General features: G+C 45.5%; 1 protein-coding gene across 1 annotated transcript; it reads right to left on the bottom strand.

Moving 5' to 3' along the window:
- Positions 1 to 355: 355 nt before the first annotated feature.
- LOC140219825 (tachykinin-like peptides receptor 86C) lies at positions 356 to 820 on the bottom strand. The gene has a single exon (XM_072289784.1). It carries the CDS (start codon positions 818 to 820, stop codon positions 356 to 358), a length of 465 nt encoding a protein of 154 aa, XP_072145885.1.
- Between the last annotated feature and the right edge of the window lie 21,177 nt (positions 821 to 21,997).

A 21,997-nucleotide genomic window follows, 5' to 3' on the forward strand; every position in this document is an offset into this window, starting at 1 on the left:
AAGCAGCCAACAGAAAACGCGCCGACACACAGGTCGTATATATTCGGTTTTATTGAAAGGGTGAAAGTTCTAAACCTAGATTTCGCTTGATCTTTATATGGATAGCTACAGACATGATACTCTGTCATGGAAATAAACACGTAGAACAGCACACTATATATAATTTATATTCAAGCTCTGGTTACCACAGTGCAAATAATCGAGCCACGAATAGCGTAGAAACGACAACTGACTGATGACTTTCGTTTATACGCTTTCATTTGCTCTCATTTGCGTACATTGTGCAGCTAAGGCACTATGCCACTCTAAAAAGCAAGTTGTTGAATCAAATTTGAGCGTGTTAAATTTCTCCAACTCACCTGTCGATGCTCATGGCGGCCATGGTGAACGCTGAGCAGGCCACTGTCAGATTGGCCACAAAGTTGCTGAACACGCAGTATGGTTCACCGAAGGTCCAGTGACTCTCCAGCATGTAGACGAAGTTGAAAGCAGCATTGAAAACGGCTGTCATGAAGTCCGCCACGGAGAGATTTACCAAGAACAGGTTCGTGACAGTCCGCATGCGCCGGTGAGACACCACGCTCCACACAACCAGCGAATTTCCGCAGACGGCCACAAGAACGACGGTGCCGAAGAGTAGCGCGTACGCGAATTGCGTCCCTGCCGACAGCACCCACTGTCGCTCGCGTTCCACCGTCTGGCCGGCGGTCAAGTTGGCGGGCAGGAAACCAACGAGAGCGGACAGGTTGTCCCGCAGCTCGAGCGTCAGTGAAGAGTTGTCGAACGGGTCGATGACGTCTTTTAAAAGAGAAACCTGCATAGCTGGACGATTAACGTAGCTGACAGGGATACGGTTGCGGTAGACACGACCTCAGCGCTAATAGTGCCTCGTGTGACTATCCTTGTGTTATCCAAGAAATATTTCGAATAGCCAAACAAGCCACCGGGGCTGAGATTTCAATGGACGCTGCCGCTGTGATGCACAGTGAGATTCTTCTATCCACAACTGGCTTCATTAGGGTGAAAATCCTGATTTTGTACTATAATACTCGCATCGGCTTTCTTTCCACGCGCTGTTTCAGAAATGCACAGGAGAAGAGTTTTTGGAAACCTTTCGTCTGCGAGTCTCTGCCTCAACACAGTTTATGCCTGCATGCAAACAAGCATCATACAGCTAGCGAAAAGTATTGCTAAAGCATGTATCCATGACTCAGGTTAAAGAGATTGCAAAGTCAGCGCATCACGCCACTTTGTTCTTCAGGCAGTACTTTGGTGGTACTACGCGCTTCCTGAACAAAACGAACCTGGTAATTATTCGAGGCCAGTCATCCTAATGCCGCTACAAATGGAGGTAAGTTCTCAACTGCTCGGAATCCAGCAGTGCAGCACTGCCTAAAAAAGGAGGTTGGAGGTCAATAAAACCAATTTTGACACTTCTAAGTCTCGAAGAAAATCCTTCAAAATATGCTTCACTATTTACAATAAATGTTCCAATTCCTAACAAACCAAGCTTCTTCCTGAAACAAGAGAAACTTCTTTGCACCTTTCTCTATTTCCACGATACAAAAGACTTAGAATTAGGATGCAGAAATAGCGCGCCTACAAACACTGTCGGTGCTTTTCTCTCCCTAGAGTAAGTACTTTGAAACAAAAGACAAGTCTCGCATCAATCTGCGGGAAAGAACAAAATGCTGCGAACTTCTGGCGAGGGCGCAACCTATTTTTAAATAAAGCCGTGAAACTGTTTCCTTGATATAACTTGATAATATATCTTTCTTCGCTAAATTACAGAACCTGAAAAGGGTAAAATATGCGCTTAAAAACAAATTTATATTCTCTATGAAAGAAAGTTAAGGGAGCTCAGTATGATATTCATCGAAACAGACGTCTGGTGAGAAACACCATTTCTGGGCTGCTGCTTTCGCAAAGCAATACACGTGCTACACTTTCATTGTCTGTTGTCGCCGCAAATTGTGCCAAAGAACTCGTTGCCGCCTCGCAAAGTTTTAGCACACACTTGCACGACTCACGTGGTTGCTCTCTTCGAAGTAGTCCAAAGCTGTGCTGTATCGGACAGTGAGATCGCAAATTCCTAATCGCAAAGCAAACTTCTCTTCCGAGATAGTGCAGTTCAGATCAGCCAGCAATCACTTCACAACAATACACGGCGTCGTACTTCCTTTTCCTCGAACCGCTCGCACTCAGTCGCTGCAAGACGTCCGACCGCTTCGGTGCGCAGTCGCTGAATATCAGCAGCTGCCAGAGGCGCGGAGACGCCAGCGCTCGGGACGCAGGGCAAGAGCGCGTCGCGCGCTCTCTCTCTCCCTCCCTCCAGAAGCGCCTGCCCATCGTCAAGACGACTTCATAATGACGAAACGCTACGTAGCAGTTACGTCACGTGCGACCGCGTATTTCTCACTGGCGGCTTTGGCGCCAGCGTGCTGGCGAAAGAGTGATAGGAACGCGCTCGGAAGAAAGGGAAGCCGCTGCGCCGCATCTCTCCCGCGTCTCCATCCCTTCTAGGAAAGGGCCCGCCGCTGCGCCGATACTTGTGGGGGAAGTAGAGGCCTGCTTTGCATCCGTCGCCAAGCCTTCCCTGCTCGGTCAGGAGACGTAAGTTTACTGCGGTTGTTAAAAACCCAGCCTTCGGCTCCAATGAGGAATATAACAATATATGGGAATGATGCAAATAATGAAATATCCATTGCTAACAGCCATTACAATGCCATGACGAAAAGAAAGGACACCGAACAGTAAGCAAGAATCCTTACTGTGCCATGAGAAATTACAGTTGAATGACCGATTTGCATGGTCAAAGAAAGGAATGCCAGTATCAAACACAAATTAACTCTGCCTGTGGGCTTCACTTGGCTGGGAAAACAAGATACAAGCCTCATTCAAATTAATGTCACAACCAGTTAGATGACAGCAAGCAGTATCAATCAACTGCAAAGGCGATGAAACCAAGCTTCTACAATAATTTTTGGGCCGTCTTCCCGCACAAAGTAAACATTAGTGGAAATGTTAATAAGGTTGACAGATATCTTGCATTACACCGACACATATATTTTTTTCTGTCCAGTCAGGTGTCATATAGGCTGCTGGGACAATAAGACAAAGATTACGTAATCGGCTGTTTGATAACAATTTAAAGATCAACGCAGGAATGATTACAACAGTGGCTCTTCGGTGATAGTAAGCTGTCTGTCTTCGACCATTCCTGATCTCTAATACTGAAATAAAAGTTATCTTTTAAAAATATTAGTGCCATTTAGAGCTGAAGGTCGCAGTCGAGAATAATAACGAATATCGGTAAGCAACACGTATTATTGGCGCTGCGGTGGTTCTGAACCTTTCCAGTTTCCTATTTTTCCATTTGTTATTCTTTATAATCAGCAATGTGAAGTGGTTCTTAGGTAAAAGAAGGGTTGGAAAGATCAACAAAGCATGCGGTGCAACATGATGAGTGCAATTATAAAAGTTTCTTCATGCTTTTAGACCGTCGAAAACATGTTTCCGCAATCACTCTAGAATCACCGAATTTGCGTAAGATTGGTCAGCATCACTAATACTAAGTCCCATCATAATACAGTGTCCAGATTAGCGGAAATAGCTAAGTAGAATTCAACGAACTATGCACGAACTTCAGAATAGCATAATGACGAAATATGCTGCAGGATTCCAGATACCTTATTGGTTTTGTAATGTTTAGTCTTGACGAAATACCAAAAGTAGATCTTTTAAGTTTCAGGCATTTTCCCAACATATTTTAGAATTGCATATTTCAGTCTTGTTTCTTGGCTGCTTATTCTGTATGTATAGATCTTTATTATCAATTTCAGAATATGTTTCTTGCTAATGCCAAAGGTTATTTCTCTATCCTACGCAGCGCAGCTATTCATTTCTTATTCTAAACGTTCAGACCTTTATCACTCTGTATGGCGCGTTTCATGATAATGTTCGATATCTTCAACGGGGTATTTTCACAAGCCTATACGGCTTGTGAAGCGGCTGACGGCTTGCGGCACTGTGGCGCCGCCTGTTCAGATATTCCGGAAACCACGACAGGAGGACCATGTTGTGTGTATCGCAAAGAAGTTGTTCTTGAGGAGATGGTGGTACGCGCTGTGAGACTACTGCTGTTCCAGCAAATGTCGCTGCATTCTGGTTTTGTAAATGATGAGATAAAACGATTTACGTAAGAATTCTGTTTTCAGCGTGAGTGATCTAATAATGGCGGAAAGAAAGTAGCTAGGAGTCAGCACGACGTCATGCAGCTAGCACTCGGGCGCCAGTTATCCGTTAAGCTCTCTCCTTCGCTTTTATTCTGCCATGCCTGCAAAAGTCGGTCCAACACGTAACCCTTCGCATGGTGATGACGGCCATTTGTTTGGCTGCCAGTAAGTTTTAAACGATTCGTACGCGTTTGGGCGTGCTTTGTCAAGCGTTATCTGCATATGTTATACTGAAGAGTAGCACTGGGCAAGATAGGTTTGTTTACCTTCACAATAACTTCAAAGGAAGCTTGAGCTCGAGCCGAACTCCGATGCGGCCTTTTCAAATCCATGTAAAACGCAGAAATGCTTGTATGAGATAACCACTGGCCCGATTTTAATGAATTTTGTTGCATTTTAGAGATAAACTTAAATTCTAGTGACTGTTGGAAGCTAATGTTCAACTTAGGGCGTTATTGTTTTCCAAGGGATTTTCAGAACTTCTTAAGTTTGAAAAAATTTTAAGCACAAAGTTTGCTAACTCACAGCTCTGCACCAAGAATAGATATCGTAGTTCTGTCAACTGCATCCATTAGAGCATCCTGAGCGGACACATTTCATATGTCAATTTATATCTTACGGCAATTGGTTACATTTTTTTAGAAGGGTTTCCAAAAGTTCAACTCACATAATAGTGGTTTGTTTGACAGAATTGTACAATATATTAATTCTGTCCGCCATAGATGAACGTACTATTAGGTGTACTTTGCGGAATTGCTTTTCATTGCTGAGTTGGAGTTGTAAACTTGATAGTGTTGTTTTCTGAACATTTCCAATTCATGCCAATTCTTAATAAAACATTTATGAATAAATCGAAAATTCCCATCCGACACCAACTACATTTAAAACTTTTGTTTTGAAACGCAACAGACCTCATCAAATTTTGTGTAGTGGTTGCAGAGTTAAGCGATTTATCGTTTCCCATGTATTTAAATAGCAGCCCCCGAGCTAAAGCTTCCTCTTCAAGCTAAACTGAACAGTTTTGAAAAACAACGTAAGAAGTGGCATCCTACTGGTCGACTGTGGCCTGCCTGACTAGTCTGGACTCTCGTGGGTGGGCTACGAATTGCCTTTTTGGTGCGGTGTCATTTCTCACTAGGTCCAGCTGTTCCGGACATCGCCGTTTAGTTCGTGTCGATGTCACCTCCGGCCGCATGACCTTTATCTTTTTGAATCTCGCGCGATGTTGTAAGCTGCGTCGATAATAAGAAAGCTCCTTTTGGACATGCGCGGCTTCACGACCAAGAGGAGTTGGCTGGCGTTCGTCATCTAAGATAAGAACAACACAGGCAGCCCATTGTCTGAAGGTGACTATTATTCGATTATTTCAGGAAGATACGACTGCAGGTACACTAAACGTGCACACGCGCAATGGGCCACTCATATCACTGCTTCAACCCATTACGTTATTAAACTGCTTTCTGTATGCACTGGTGGTTGTGGCCAAGAGCTTCGTAGCTGATGTTATACCAGTCAACAATAATTGGGAGTGGTTATCCGCCGGGCACTATTAGTACGCATCAAAAATGGTTCCAGAGTACGGGTGCGCACGGTTGCTATTGTTCTACGTGCACATAATTGACGTACGCGGCCACTCACGGACAAATTACTACCATCCGCGTCCACACGCAGTAAACCAGCGCACTCGCAAAAAGATAATACTGCACGTCCGGAGCGGTAAAGCGAGCCACATGGAGACCCAAAGAAACTCACGGCAATACAGTCACGTGGAATGCTAATAGCCAATAGAGCAATTTTATACTAAAATTCTGCAGCTAGTAAAATGACCGAGCTACAAGTCCGCTGCATTTTGAGCACATACAGATAAATGCAACACAGCAAAGCAGCTGATAACAAGCGAGAGAGTAATTTCCAGTTTGCTGAGTGCACCACAACCCAGCTGCCGTGCCGAACGCGCGAAGTGCGCGTTGTCGTTGAGGATGACCTCTCCCACCAAAGCCACGTCGCCAGTACGAATGCGTGACGCACCACCAACGCATAATGGACCGAGCACACACTACGTGGCCAGAAAGAATTTCATCCTGAACTACGCACAACCTGTTGTTATTATGGCACACACAGCTTAACGGCGGAGCGGTCATATGCGCGACAGGAAGGTTCCTTCCTTTATGATGCGCGAGCACTGGCACGTGGTACTCGATTAGATTAGGTCGCTGACTCTAAAGCTCATTTAGCCTTATGAATGGCAGATGGCACGACAGCCTTCACATGGATGGATGGATGTTATGAGCGTCCCCTTTGAAACGGGGCCGTGGGTTGCGCCACCAAGCTATTGTTATTCTACTGCCTAATGACCTACCTTAGATAAAAAAGAAAAAAAGAAAACGAAAAAAAAAAGCACGATGAATTCTCATAACCAAATTTTCTGACCCCTATTGTGAACTTTGTTTTTATACGTCTCTGTTTCTTGTCGTTTCCCTACTTTTCTTCCACCAGTCTTCCCATCGCCTCTTACTAATCTCTATTGCGGACATGTTTACTTTCCCCCTGCTCGCGCTGAACCCAAGGGCTTCAAGGAGACCAGTGGTGCCTAAATCAACCGGTTGGCAGATGTCTTCACATTCTAATGTAACATGCTCCGTCGTTTCCCCAGCTTTACCGCAGGAAGCACATGCTTCTTCTTCCGTCTTATATCTCGCTTTGTAGGTGCGTCTTCTAAGGCATCCTGATCTCGCTGCGAAAAGTAATGAGCTCCCCTTTGAGTTACCATAAATTGTTTCTTTCCTGACTTCGTTTCTTCGTCTTAAGTAGTCACTTTAGGCAGGTTTCTTTTCCATTGCTGCCACCCATGAGATTATTGCACCGTCTCTGACTTTTCGCTTGACGTGCTTTGTTGCTGTGTTTCTCACCCTACAGACCGCATACTTGCTGGTAAGCTTCCTAGTTCTTTTCCTCCACTGTGAATCAATGTTTTTTTCTGTACTAATACCTCAACACACTTCCAGCCCATTAACTTTCTTCCATATTCCTCAGTCGTTCTTCATAATCAATTTTACCGTGAGCTTCCCTCACTTCAAAACTTGTCCAGCCCATATCCCCCTGCACAGCTTCATTTGTAGTCTTCCCGTTAGCGCCCAATGCGAGACGTCCCACTGACCATTGGTTGCCACCGAGTCCTGATTGTACCCCTGATTTCAAGCAAACAACCGCATTTCCAAAAGTGAGTCCTGGAACCATTACACCTTTTCACATACCTCAGGGCGCTTCGTACCTATTGTATCCCCATAGCGCTCTGTTCTTCATTATGTTCCCATTTCGCTTCCCCTTTACTCTTATTGTTTTTTTTTCTGTGTTTCCATATATCTATTGCCTTCATTTATCCATATACCAAGATATCTTTATTATTTTGCCAGAGGTATTTCCTGGCCCTGTATTGCCACTGTCTGTTCAGTATTTTCATTGAATAAAATAACACGTGATTTTCTAACGCTAGATTTCAAACCTAAATACTCGCCTTCCTGTCCATAGATATCAGCCAGACGTTGCAAATCACTTTGCTTGTTAGCTAGCAACACAATGTCGTCCGCATAAAATAAACCTGGAAGCTACCGCTTTACTACTGTACCCGCCTGTTTGTATGAGAGATTAAACCAACCCCATATTACTTCCTTCTAGCGTGCCCTCCATCCTTACATCATAAACAGCAGTGGGGATAAAGGGCACCCCTGCTTCACTCCCTTGTTGATATCAACTCCCTTCTCGCTCCTCATCCCGTCCCATTCAACGCAAGCGGTATTTTATAGGTAAATCTCTCTCAAAAGCTAAAGACAATCGTCGCCTGAGCCTTCCCCTTCTAGGATATCCCACAAAATGTTGCGGTCTACGTTGTCATATGCTCCTGATGTCTAAAAAGGCCGCATATAACGGTCTGCTTTCTACTCTTGATATTTCAATACACTTAGTAAGGACAAAGAAGTTATCATCCAAACGCCTACCTTTTCTGAATCCATTCTGAAGTTCTCCCACAATGCCATTATTCTCTGCCCATGCTTACAGCTTTAATTTGATTGGCTGCATTGCTAATCTGTATATTACCGATGTGATGGTCAACAGTGTAACGAATGGATTCTATCTTTTTTTTTGCATGTGTAAGTGCTTTATTTTTCCTCAAATAATCATAGTTATACAGATATCTGGACTGATAGCCAGAAAAGGCTAGCTTGCAGTCCAGTGACAAATTACAAAAGACAAGTCAGGCGCAGATTTTAACTGCACAGTATTCCGGAGCATGTCATGAGTTATACAGACAACTAACATTCTTAAAATACTCGTACATAATGAATTCAAGTAAGCTATAGATTCTGGTTACCAAGAAAAAAGAATTTGCTGCACTGCTTGACATTACGTGTGGTTTTAACTTTTAGGGGTAAAATATTCCAGATTTTTCTGCCACTGAATGCAATTAGCCTTTCGCCGTATACATTGTAACATTTTGGTAAGTTGAGGTTACCTTTTAAAGCATGTCTAGTACTGCGAGTTGGAAATGAAAAGACATTTCTAGGAATAGGAATGTTAGTGCATAAAATATTATTAACTAAAATTGAGACCTTGTGATTACATAGTGCATTAACGCGTAACACATGTTCTATTTGAAAAACACCATTGAATGTATCACTGATGTAATTTGAAGCGCTAATTATTTTCAGGGCCCTTTTTTGTAGTTCTAGTAAAGGTTGTAAGTATGTCATGTAAGTCACGCCCCATGATTCTAAACAATAACTAATATGGCTATGGCAAAACGCACAGTAACGGGATTTGAGTACTTCACAAAGGAAATATTGCTTTGCTTTAATTAGGGAGTAAGAACCGTATGTGACTTTCTTGCATACATTATGAATATGTGCTTCCCAATGTAAGTGCTGGTCATATATGACGCCCAGATATTTAAACGAATGAACTTCTTGGATGGTGCTTTTATTTACCGTGATATTTATTTGACTGGTGTAAACATTGTTTCTCCTCGGTCGAAAAACTACATATTTTGTCTTATTGCTATCATTCTCCCTCGGACATTTAGAAATTAAATTAATTCGACTATGTCGCCAACTGTCTGGCATTCTATCTTTTAAGCTTTTCTCCAATGCTTTCACCAGAGCTTCCTTACTTTTTGGTCATAGTTCATTAATCACACTAATGGGAACCTGGTCTAGCCCTGTGGCTGTGCGCTTAATAATTTTTTCTTCGGCGTTCTTCCAGAGGAAATTCGTCAGTCCCAGCTCTGTTTCCACCTGGTTATCTTTCATGCTGTTTTGAAGCGAAAGCTTTACTGGCCGCGAACTTGCGATTTCGCCGTGGCGGCGCTCCGAGGAGGCACATGACGTCACAACGCGCGCCTCGCCGCAGATATTTCTCTCTCTCTCTCTCGCTGCCTAGACACTACTGCGCACGCGCCGCTAGTAGCACCGAGTCACAGGTGTTCCGCCACTGCGCAGCGCCGCGCCTTTCCGCCGCTGCCGTTTGGTATGACGTCACACCGAGTTCCTCGTCGTTGCGCTCGCCTCCGCTCGCATCGCCAGCTGCGTCGCATGCCTGATAACAGGTCGGAGGATTGAAAAAGAGCTCGCGTGTGCCGCAACCACAGTTCAGGCGGCTGTATGGACGGCGACAATTCTGATAAGTAGGAGGGGGCCTGGAATCGACATCGAAACGAGATGAAGAGGAAACGAATCGGCCAGGAAATATACGAACAGTGCGCCGAACGACTGGCTAAACGCCGCAACATAGCTTGACAACCAGACTAACCTGGACTTGCAATCAAGATTAACCAAGGCTAACAATGCTCTGCCTTAGCTTTTGCTACGTATACCTGGCATAGCCGAGCTAAGCCACTGCCAATTTTTTTCTTCAAATACAACCTCGCCATTGCCTTGGAAAGATTCGGCTGTTATTTTTCGGATGTAATTTAATGCCGCTTCCCCTTCCAGCTTGTTTCCAACTTCGTCTAGGATATGCTGTATTGTTGTTGACTTCCTGCCTAATAACTTTATGTGGTTCCAACATATTCCAGGCGCGGCCTTCTTTTTCTCACGTATTTCTGACAACCAACGTTCACTATCACCTTTTATCTTTTCTCGCACCAGTATTTGAACCAGGGACTTTTTCTCCCGGTATATTTGCCACTTACTGACCACTTCATCCTGCGGCAACTGCGCCTTCTTTGCCTACCTGTGCTCTCTGGATACTTTCTGTCGTTCGGCGATCGCTTCTCGTATCTCCCTGTTCCACCAGCTTTTCGGTTTCTTTCTTTCTTTCGAACGAACATGTTGTTTCTCTTTCCGTATTTCTGTCGTTATTACACTTAGAAGCTCATTATATTTCCACTCTTGGCCATTTGCAAAGTTCTTCCTTGACTCTTGTTACTATAATTGTTATTGGTTCAACGTTCAAATTTGTCCTGGCCATTTTGCACTCTCTTGCTGTCTTTCCCAAGTACATATATCATTTTCAAAATGATGTGTTTATGGTCACTCACTATGCTGCTATACCCGTCCTCGTCAATGACCATTTCTCTCACCTTATCATGAATTCCTTCTGTCATCAGACAGTAATCAATGGTCGATTGCCGGTTTCCCACTTCCCACGTGACCTGCCCTTCACACTTAGGCCCTGTATACACGATAACGAGATTATGTTGCTAACAAAGATCTAGCATTGACTTCCCGCTATTTTCCGTATAGCCATCTAGATCCTGTATCGGGGCATTCATGGCACCTAATAATATGATTACGGCATCAGTCCCGAAACGCTCAATTTCAGCACTTGGGCATTCCATCAACTGTTGATTCTTCCCTTCGCACTTATTTCCGGTCCACAAATACGTAACGCCCCGCCAAGTTTTCTTCCCACTCATTGTACCTGATAAGCAAAGATGCTCTTGACATTTTGAATTTACCCTTTTCCATTTGGCTCTCTAATGGATGAGCATTCCGACTTCCCCTCCCTTTCTTTCCGACTTAGTTCTGCAGCACCCTTCCGAAACATAATTCTCAATCACTGGCAGCTCTTCCTACTCTCTAAGGTGCATTTCTGTAACTGCATACACCCCTATTTTTTCTCTATTTAACTGCTCCTCAATCTCTGCCCACTTTTCCTTTCTTCTGCCACCCTGCATGTTGATGTAGCCCATTGCATGGCGAGCTCTCTTTCTTATTTTCCTCCTTTTTCTATTACGGACGGCGATGCTATTCTGACGCTTCCCTAGGGAATCTTCTTCATTACTACCTGCTCTGTCCTCCTTAGCGCCCGTGGGCCCCCGAAGAAGGCAACAGCGCGACGAGCAAGTCGTCAGCCCACTTCTCGTCCAAGCCTGTAAGTGAAGGGGATCCGGTCTCGTCCAAACCACCGCAACTTCTCATTTCCATGTTTGCTTCTACAACCTCGAAACCTTTCTCTAGGCTGAGTGTCCACATAGCCTCATTAGCAGCCACTATGGCTCTTTCTACGTAACTGTCACCTATAGGCACCCCCGGCATCGTGCACACCACAATCTGCACCTGGGTCTCCTCAGGCTCGCGCAAGTCGTCTACCCCCTTCGCCAAGTGCTGGACTAGTCCTGTCCCTCTCCTGTTTAGGACGTCAGTTAGGCCACCTGCTAGAATGACAAGCTTGCGCACGTGGGCATATTCCGTGAGATTTTCTTTTGCTCGCTCAATGACATAACCCCGTGTCCGCCCTGGAAATGTCCCTACCGCCGCTCTTTTATAGCCTTTCACTCTTACTACCGCATTAGAAGGTAGCGACCGCCATCTGGCACCGACCACAACTCATCTTTGCCGTGACCTCACAGATTGCGCGTCACTGCTCATCTTGGAGCAGCTTTAACGGAATGTAGCTGATTTGAGCGATTCTAGCAGCAATGCCATCACTGCGTGTGTGTTGTCATTGCACATGACATTTTTTTAATTGAACCAGATTTTTAATCATTATCTGTGGCAGGTTGCCCAATCCTAGCCCTTGTACTAAGATACTCGATGAGGCGGCCTATTATTCTTACGAAAAATCTAAATGCTTAATTGAATCATTGACATAATTAGGCTAATTTACTTTTTATTCATTGCTTTACTGCACATATTTCAATCTACGAATTGTAGATAGTGAGTATGCAAGGCATTTCGACTTGGAACGATTCTGAGGATGGCACTGGTTTCAAGATATGCGCCTTTCAAACTTGCGGCAGCAATGCACTGTCGAGCTTAATTTTCAAGGAAACGCTGTTTCTTGCACTGAAGCACAAACTACTTGGAACGCCAGTGCATTTCGTTGGACACTAAAATTTACAGGCGCTTATTTGGTGCAACTAAAAATAAGACATCATGAATACCGGAACACATAATCCGTTTTGCAACAAAAAGGTGACATCGGGTCAACATAAATATGTTGCTTAATGAAATGCAGACACTTGTAAATTAGTTTTCTGCATGTTCGCCCAAGAGTTAAGAAATGACCTTTTCTGCCTTGGAAGTAATTAGTTTTGCGTTAAGAATGGCCTATCGTTATGGGAACATCACAGAGAAGAGCTCCCTCACGCATCGTTCTGTTTACCAGCGCTTGAGCTTGCTGATGCAACGCTACAAGCCTCTGACTTTGTTCAAAGCTGCACGCTACCGGCGAGTAGGCCCACATACCTCAATTTATTTAATTATTCAGATACCTCAGAGGTACCCACCGGAACATCGATTGAAGAAGCATTGACCATATGCTGCTCGACCCCTGCGCTACCGTTTCCGCCAGCTACCAGCTTGTTTATGTGCATTACATAAACCGCACCATACGTGAAACTGGCGCAGCTTATCGAGAATGCACCAACCAGACTTGTGCCGGAGACCGCCGCAGCAACGGTATAGAAGGAGGCATAGCGCTATGCAAAACGTTTGTAACGACCTTAACGTTGCAATTTCTGTTCACATCCCGCTAAGAGGTTTGGAGGAGATCGCTATAGGGGAGTAACATTCAACCGGCCATTCCATGAAGCACTGATAAAATAAAAGGTAACAAGAAACGAAGCAGCAATAAACAACAGCGTGGAAACGCGTAGCTCACGTGGCGGGATTTCTTTAACCAGCTAAACCCACACGGACACAAGGAAGGGCCGTGCAAAGGGGGCGAGTTGTATGTACGTGCGTATGTGTGCACCTCTACAAGATTCATAGATCAAAGAATTGATGACGGGGCATGTATCGCAATCTCTGTCTGGCGACGGCTAAACTGTACAGCATCTGTTTCATTGTGGCGTCATAGCAGAAGTTTGTTTAACGTTATAAGATATGACCATAAGAAAATTATTCGGGTAATGATTCCTTTAAAACACAACACGATTCCGTATCATGATTTATGTGGATCAGAGACTCTGCTAATGATAGAATTAAATACGCGATGTTTCTGCCATTATTCATCACAATCGCAATGTTTAAATCAGACTGACATGTGAATTCTGAAAACCTGTGTCTTACACGGGCACTTGGCACAGTATAGAAATGTCGCTAATTGTCAAAGTAATTCACTCATGTCTACTAAATGAGCGTATTGCACACTGCTTGCATGACGGATATTTTTGTCAGCAGAGGTTGGATGGCTAAGAACTGCAAGCAGAGGCCCAATCCGAAAAAAAAAGTCACGCAGAAACTCCTTTGGGGGTTGTCTAGGTATATGTAAGCATGTATGTATGTAAACATGCAAGCAGGTATATGTAAGCAGGTCTACGCCCCTACATCTAGTCATGATGACCAGGGAGACGAAAGCTTCTATGAAGACGTGGAATCGGCGATGGGTAAAGTCAGAACAAAATACACTCTACTGATGGGCGACTTCAATGCCAAGGTAGGCAAGAAGCAGGCTGGAGACAAGGCAGTGGGGGAATATGGCATAGGCACTAGGAATAGCAGGGGAGAGTTATTAGTAGAGTTTGCGGAACAGAATAATATGCGGATAATGAATACCTTTTTCCGCAAGCGGGATAGCCGAAAGTGGACGTGGAGCAGCCCGAACGGCGAGACTAGAAATGAAGTAGACTTCATACTCTGCGCTAACCCTGGTATCATACAATACGTGGACGTGCTCAGCAAGGTGCGCTGCAGTGACCATAGGATGATAAGAATTCGAATTAGCCTAGACCTGAGGAGGGAACGGAAGAAACTGGTACATAAGAAGCCGATAAATGGGTTAGCGGTAAGAGGGAAAATAGACGAATTCCAGATCAAGCTACAGAACAGGTATTCGGCTTTAACTCAGGAAGAAGACCTTCGTGTTTTAGCAATGAACGACAGTCTTGTGGGCATCATTAAGTAGTGTGCAATAGAAGTCGGTGGTAACTCCGTTAGACAGGATACCAGCAAGCTATCACAGGAGACGAAAGATCTGATCAAGAAACGCCAATGTATGAAAGCCTCTAACCCTACAGCTAGAATAGAACTGGCAGAACTTTCAAAGTTAATCAACAAGCGTAAGACAGCTGACATAAGGAAGTATAATATGGATAGAATTGAACATGCTCTCAGGAACGGAGGAAGCCTAAAAGCAGTGAAGAAGAAACTAGGAATTGGCAAGAATCAGATGTATGCGTTAAGAGACAAAGCCGGCAATATCAGTAATATGGATGAGATAGTTCAAGTGGCTGAGGAGTTCTATAGAGATTTATACAGTACCAGTGGCACCCACGACGATAATGGAAGATAGAATAGTTTAGAGGAATTCGAAATCCCACAGGTAACGCCGGAAGAAGTAAAGAAAGCCTTGGGAGCTATGCAAAGGGGGAAGGCAGCTGGGGAAGATCAAGTAACAGCAGATTTGTTGAAGGATGGTGGGCAGATTGCTCTAGAAAAACTGGCCATCCTGTATACGCAATGCCTCATGACCTCGAGCGTACCGGAGTCTTGGAAGAACGCTAACATAATCCTAATCCATAAGAAAGGGGACGCCAAAGACTTGAAAAATTATAGACCGATCAGCTTACTGTCCGTTGCCTATAAACTATTTACTAAGGTAATTGCAAATAGAATCAGGAACACCTTAGAATACTGTCTAGCAAAGGACCAGGCAAGATTCCGTAAAGGCTACTCAACAGTAGACCATATTCACACTATCAATCAGGTGATAGAGAAATGTGCGCAATAAAACCAACCATCATAGATACCTTTGATTGATTACGAGAAAGCGTTTGACTCTGTCGAAACCTCAGTAGTCATGGAGTCATTACGGAATCAGGGTGTAGACGAGCCGTATGTAAAAATACTGAAAGATATCTATAGCAGCTCCACAGTAACAGTAGTCGTCCATAAAGAAAGCAACAAAATCCCAATAAAGAAAGGCGTCAGGCAGGGAGATACGATCTCTGCAATGCTATTCACAGCGTGTTTACAGGAGGTATGCAGAGGCCTGGATTAGGGTGAATTTTGGGATAAGATTTAATGAAGTATACCTTAGTAACTTGCGATTCGCTGATGATATTGCCTTGCTTAATAACTCAGGGGACCAATTGCAATGCATGCTCACTGACCTGGAGAGGCAAAGCAGAAGAGTGGGTCTAAAAGTTAATCTGCAGAAAACTAAAGTAATGTTTAACAGTCTCGGAAGATAACAGCAGTTTACGATAGGTATCGAGGCACTGGAAGTGGTAAGGGAATACATTTACTTAGGGCAAGTAGTGACCACGCATCCGGATCATGAGACTGAAATAATAGAAGAATAAAAATGGGCTAGGGTGCGTTTGGCAGGCATTCTCAGATCACCAACAGCAGGTTGCCATTATCCCTCAAGAGAAGAGTGTATATAGCTGTGTTTTACCAGTACTCACCTACGGGGCAGAAACCTGGAGGCTTACGAAAAGTGTTCTACTTAAATTGAGGACGACGCAACGCGCTATGGAAAGAAGAATGATGGGTGTAACGTTGAGGGATAAGAAAAGAGCAGATTGGGTGAGGGAACAAACACGAGTTAATGACATCTTAGTTGAAATCAAGAAAAAGAAATGGGCATGGGCAGGACATGTAATGACGAGGGAAGATAACCGATGGTCATGAAGGGTTACGGACGGGATTCCAAGGGTAGGGAAGCATAGCAGGGGGTGGCAGAAAGTCAGGTGGGCGGATAAGATTAAGAAATTTGCATGGACGACATGGACACAATTAGTACATGACCGGAGTAGCTGGAGAAGTATGGGAGAGGCCTTTGCCCTGCAGTGGGCGTAATCAGGCTGCTGCTGACGCTGATGATGATGATGGGAGGGTTGGTCAGAAACTCAATGAGAGCGGCGAGCGCGTGATCCCTTCTCCTGGCAGCATGAGAATGGCGTGTTCTTTTTTAGAATATGTGTCAAAGGCTGAGCAACTGCAGTGAAATTTTTGACGAAACGGCGAAAGTACAAACACAGGCCGACAAAGCAGCGCTCTTCAGAAATTGAATGTGGCACAGGGAAACTGCAAAGAGCGCAAAATTTTTCAGGATCTGGTTGTAGATCGGATGCATCAACGAGCCGTCGCCACACTGTAATCTGATGGCGCCCGAATCGACATTTCGTGGAGTTCAGTTGGAGGCCGGCTTTTCGGAAGACCGTAAAAATGGCAGCGAGTCGGGTAAGGTGGCTGTTGAACGTGGGAGAAAAAACGATAACGTCGTTAAGGTAACAAAGACAAGTGGTCCATTTGTAGCCTCTCAGAAGAGTGTCCATAATACGTTGAAATGTCGCAGGAGCATTCCATAGGCGAAAGGGGAGGAGTTTGAACACATATAAACCATCCGGCGTGATGAAGGTCGCCTTCTCGCGGTCCATTTCATCATCTTAAACCTGCCAGTACACGAACCGAAGATCGATGGACGAGAAGTATTTAGCTCCGTGTAAGCAGTGAAAGGCTCCATCGATGCGTTGTAGTAGGTAGACGTCTTTCCGCGCGATCTTGTTTAAGTGGCGATAATCGATGCAAAAACGCCAGGCACAATCTTTTTTTTTCACGAGGATGACAGGCGAAGCCCAAGGGCATGCGGATGGTTCGATGACCCTTTTGCTGAGCATTTAGTCCACTTCTGATTGGTTGACTCGAAATTCAGCATGCGATACACGATAGGGACGTCGACGAATAGGATTTGTGTCTCCAGTGTTTATACGATGGTGAACAAAATTTGTTTAGCCTAAAAATCTGCCACCGGAATCAAAGATGTCACTGTACGATTCGAACAGGAGACGTGTGTCCGTGGCCTGTGCAGAGGAGAGATCAGGTGCAATCATTTTCCCGAAGTCATACGTTAAGGAACCTGAGCTGTGAGCTGCCATTGGCGCTAATAAACCACTCTCGGCATTCGGACTCTCAATGTCAAATTCGGAACTAGTAGCAACGCTGGCCAAGAACATGCCGGCCGGAAGCAGTTAAGGAACAAGCTGAAGTTCAGAAGTGGTAGAACGACGTCGTTATTATAGTAACCGCGACCAGCGTATGCAGAACAGCAACGTTGCGGTTCAAAAGCACGTCGATGATGGGGCGAATCACATATTCACTGTCAGGAACATGTGGCTTGGCGGTCAACGTGACGTAACTGCCTCGGGTGACAGACGCACATCGTGAAGTGAGCACAAGTGCTGGGGGGGGGGGGGGGGGCGGTGCTCGGAGCATCGGCGAGTTGAGGCAGTTCTAACTTAAGAACGCCGGTCACGCAGTCGATGAGAACAGAATGATTGGATAAAAAGTCCAATCCAAGGATAACGTCGTGAGGGGAGTTGTCGATCGCAGCAAAGAGAACAGAACTAGGGCGGCCGGCTATATTTAAACAAAGGACAACCAGCACGCCGCCGTCGGCCACACGAAGCACTGGAGCAGCTACTGGGGTGAGCACCTTCATTAAACTTCCACGTAGGCTAGCACTCATCACAGAAACGTGGGCTCCAGTGTCGACGAGTGCTTGGACAAGTATGCCGTCTATTTTAACGTCTATTAGACTTCTCCTTGTGGGCGCAGACAGAGGGTTTGCTGCAGTAGTAGGCAATGCAGCACCACCTCCGAGGGCTGCATTTCTTCGTTTTCTGAAAGGGTGCGGCCAATCGCCACAGGAGACGAAAGGGGACATGGTTGCGGTGAACGAGACTAGTGTCTGCGCGGCGATGGTGAGCGGCCGTACCACGTTTTCCTAGCAGAGTTGTCGGCGCTGTTAGACTCGGCGGTGGGCGAAACATTTCGGGCATTTCCATCAAAACGGCTCAGGTTGGCCGGCGTGTGAAGGTATTCAGGGACACGAGTTGCGACAGTATCGGGCGACATGACCAATGCAGTGACAGGTGAAACATATTGGGTGGTCATCCGCAGTCCTCCACTCAGTCGGGTTGCGATAACGCCGAGAGAAGCGTCGGGGTGGAGCGAAAATAGTAGAAGGGCGTTCATTGGGGGGGAGTGGGGGGGCTCTTGGGTTGGCGACAGCACATACAGAATGTAAACCAATGTTTTCAAGTTCCTGCCTAACGATGGCTTGTACGAGGGGAGCTTAAAAAGGGGTAGCATCAGCGCTACGCTACCAGAAAGCTGCGGACGCCATCGGATCCAGTTCACGTTGAAGTACTCGCACCACGTCCTCTGATGGCGATGCATGCTGCTGTGCAGGTTGATCTTCACACGTCGACGTTGCGGCAGTATTGGAAAGTCTGGCGATTGGTTGCAAGACGCGTCGGCTTTTGGCCCGCTCGAATCTTCGGCACTCTTAAATGATAGCATCAACCGTCGAGCAGCTTTTGTACATTAGCATATTATAGGCGTCGTCAGCAATGCACTTAAGCACGTGCCCGACCTTCTCAGGTTCTGTCATGCGGTGATCGGCTTTACGACAACGCGCCCGCACGTCTTTGAGGTATGAGTCATAGGACTCCTTGGGGGATTGGTTACGAGAGGGCAGTTCCTACTTTGTGGAAGTTTTACGGCCGGCTGGTTTGCCAAACAACTCTGTCAGCTTTTCTTTGCATTGGTTCCTGCTGGTTAGCTCCTCTTCGTGGTTTTCATAGCTCACCTTTGCAGTGCCTCTTAGAACAACAGGTTAGCTAGAATAAGCCTAGGGGTCCCATCTCATAATTCCACTCACGCGTTCGTACATCGCCACCCACTCCTCAACGTTGGCGCCACCGGTCCCGCGGAAAGTTCCGGGATCCTTGGGTTGCACAACTACAACTGAAGGGGACATCGACGTAGCTGGCGACGGTGACGTTGGAGGCGGCAACGACGTTGATCGCGCGTACTTACCGTCGTTCATGGTGGGGACGGTGATGCGACGTCCACTCGGGAGCTGTTTCCAGCCGTGGTACCCCGCACCTCCACCAATATGTCACGGGAATGTTGCGAGTATAGAAAGACTGTATTTACAATATATACACAAGCAGAGTCAGTCTAGCTAAAAAATGGCTGACCAGCAACAACATGCAGCAACCAGCGTCTCGCGATCTTCTTCCTTCCTCTTCTTTTATCGTTCCGTAACAATATCACGGACAAAAATACCAGATGTCTTATGATAACGTAATCACCTATATGGCACCAATTTACATATTCTGCTTGATTAGACAAAGAGGCGGACGGTACTTACGCTGAAAATCAAAATGGACAATTGACTCATTAAAAGAAATCCCATAATCATCTTTCGAACTACTTACCTTAATTAAATCATGGTGTTTTACGTGACGAAACCACTTTCTAATTATAATGCATGCCGTAGTGGAGGACTCCGGAAATTTCAACCATCTCTGGTTCTTTAACGTGCACCTAAATCTAAGTGCACGGGTGTTTTCGCCCCCATTGAAATGTGGCCGCCGCGGTCGGGATTCAATACGGCGGCTTCGTGCTTAGCTGCCCAACACCATAGCCACTAAGCAACCATGGCGGCTAGCATTCAAAGACATCGGCTACAACTTGTAAATTGCTAATTGCTATATTGATAATTGCTTCTAACTGCTAAATGAGAATTGTTAACTAGTCAAATATTTTGATTTCTTGTGTAAATAATATCCTCCACACAGTAACTGAGCTCATGAAGTAGAATTGTGCTGCATGCCACAAGGGATAAAAAAAAATAGCACGCCGTATATTACATACGATAGCTCAAACGTCGGTACGGCACTATTACCACGCATTTCGTCGAAAGAAGCCGCCTTACAGAACAGAAGCCATGCGACTGATCTTTCTGCGAGGTCGCCTAGAAGACGCAGGATGAAATCCCGGCCACGGCAACCGCATTTCAATAGGGCCGAAATGCAAAAACGCCCGTGTACTGTGCATTGGGTGTATGTTAAGGAGCCCCAGGGGGTCAAAAACTCCCCTATAATTGCGCACCTTAAATCATATCGTGATCCTGGCATGTAAATAAAACTCCAGATTTTCATTAACTACAAGTTCGCCTAAAGCTTCCTTATCATAAGCCCGCGAGATTGAGCAGATTTAGATTCAGGATTTGCTGTACGAACGCCGACGCGAATTAACGTAGGCCAACCACAATCAGTGGGTCAAATGGGTGGCACCAAAGAAAATCATGCGCGAAGTGGCGTGCTCCCATCGTTCTCCCGAGGATGCAACCATGAGCAGTCAGCCACAAAGGTCTCCATATTTCAGTAATGCAGACCAGCAGTCAGACGATTCGAAGCAAGACCGTAGCTCGACCGAATGCGCAATACACAGTCACAATAAAACAGGTGTGTCGCACGCCACCAGCACAATACAAGGTGAGACGAAACACACTTCCGTAACAGCAACCCTACGAATCAGAGCAAACGTGCATATTCGAGGCGGCCATATTTTTCAAAGGCGATACTGCGCCATCCAGATAGTGATGGATAATAAAATACGAAACAAATTATTCCGGCTACACGTGTTTGCCTGATAGCGTACGTGATAGTGAATGCAGGAATAGCCGGCCAGTGGAAGCGTAAGCTCTGCAGTTCTATGTCGCCAAACGAGCGACACTGGTTGAATCCTTAAAATTCCGGGATGTGTACAGCACCCTCTCTGATGAGCCTGTCATGGATAATTAACTCTCCCTAATGTCCGTGTATGTGCAGGGATACTAACTCTCCCGTACGCATTCCACGGACCATGGATGGATGCAATTAGGAATTTAAGTTTGTGTGTTACCACTACATCGTGCACGGCTATCAGGATCACGGAGAAAAACACGAAAACGCGAGAAATACTCGCTAACAATGTGGAAAAAAAAGCCATAATTTATCTGTGAAATTACGTGTCTTAGGGTTAGATTAGACACCACGGCAAGCTCAGAGTATAGCTTTCGAGCGCGTCGCGCAAACGTGACATGTCTATGCAAAGGTCATTTCTCGGTAACAATTATCAGAAATAAGGCGCCTTCATGTGTTACTCTTTTTGTCCGCGAAACGCAGGCATCGATAAGGCTGGATCCGCTTTCCGAGACAAAAGAAGCGACGCCGCGTACTCTAAGGGTCAACAAGGCTCGTTGGCTAACGCATCGAAACCACAAAATGGAGAGCTTTCTCTGCGAGTGTTATAAATAAAAAAAAAAGGCGCCTACCTACGCTGGCGCCAACCAGAGCCAACCGACTCCACCGGAAAACGGGGTGCGGCTTCCCACCAGAAAGATGTGAAAGGGCGAAAGATTCTAAGGGAAGGTTGGGAGAGAAAACTTAAAAGGCAGAGCGAGGACGAGCTTAAGGCATTCGGTCACGTGATAGCTCGAGGCGTCGAGATGCCGGCTGGGCCTTCGTGCGTGAGCGAAAGTAC

The sequence above is a fragment of the Dermacentor andersoni genome, chromosome 1, assembly GCF_023375885.2.
Source record: "Dermacentor andersoni chromosome 1, qqDerAnde1_hic_scaffold, whole genome shotgun sequence".
NCBI lineage: Eukaryota > Metazoa > Arthropoda > Arachnida > Ixodida > Ixodidae > Dermacentor > Dermacentor andersoni.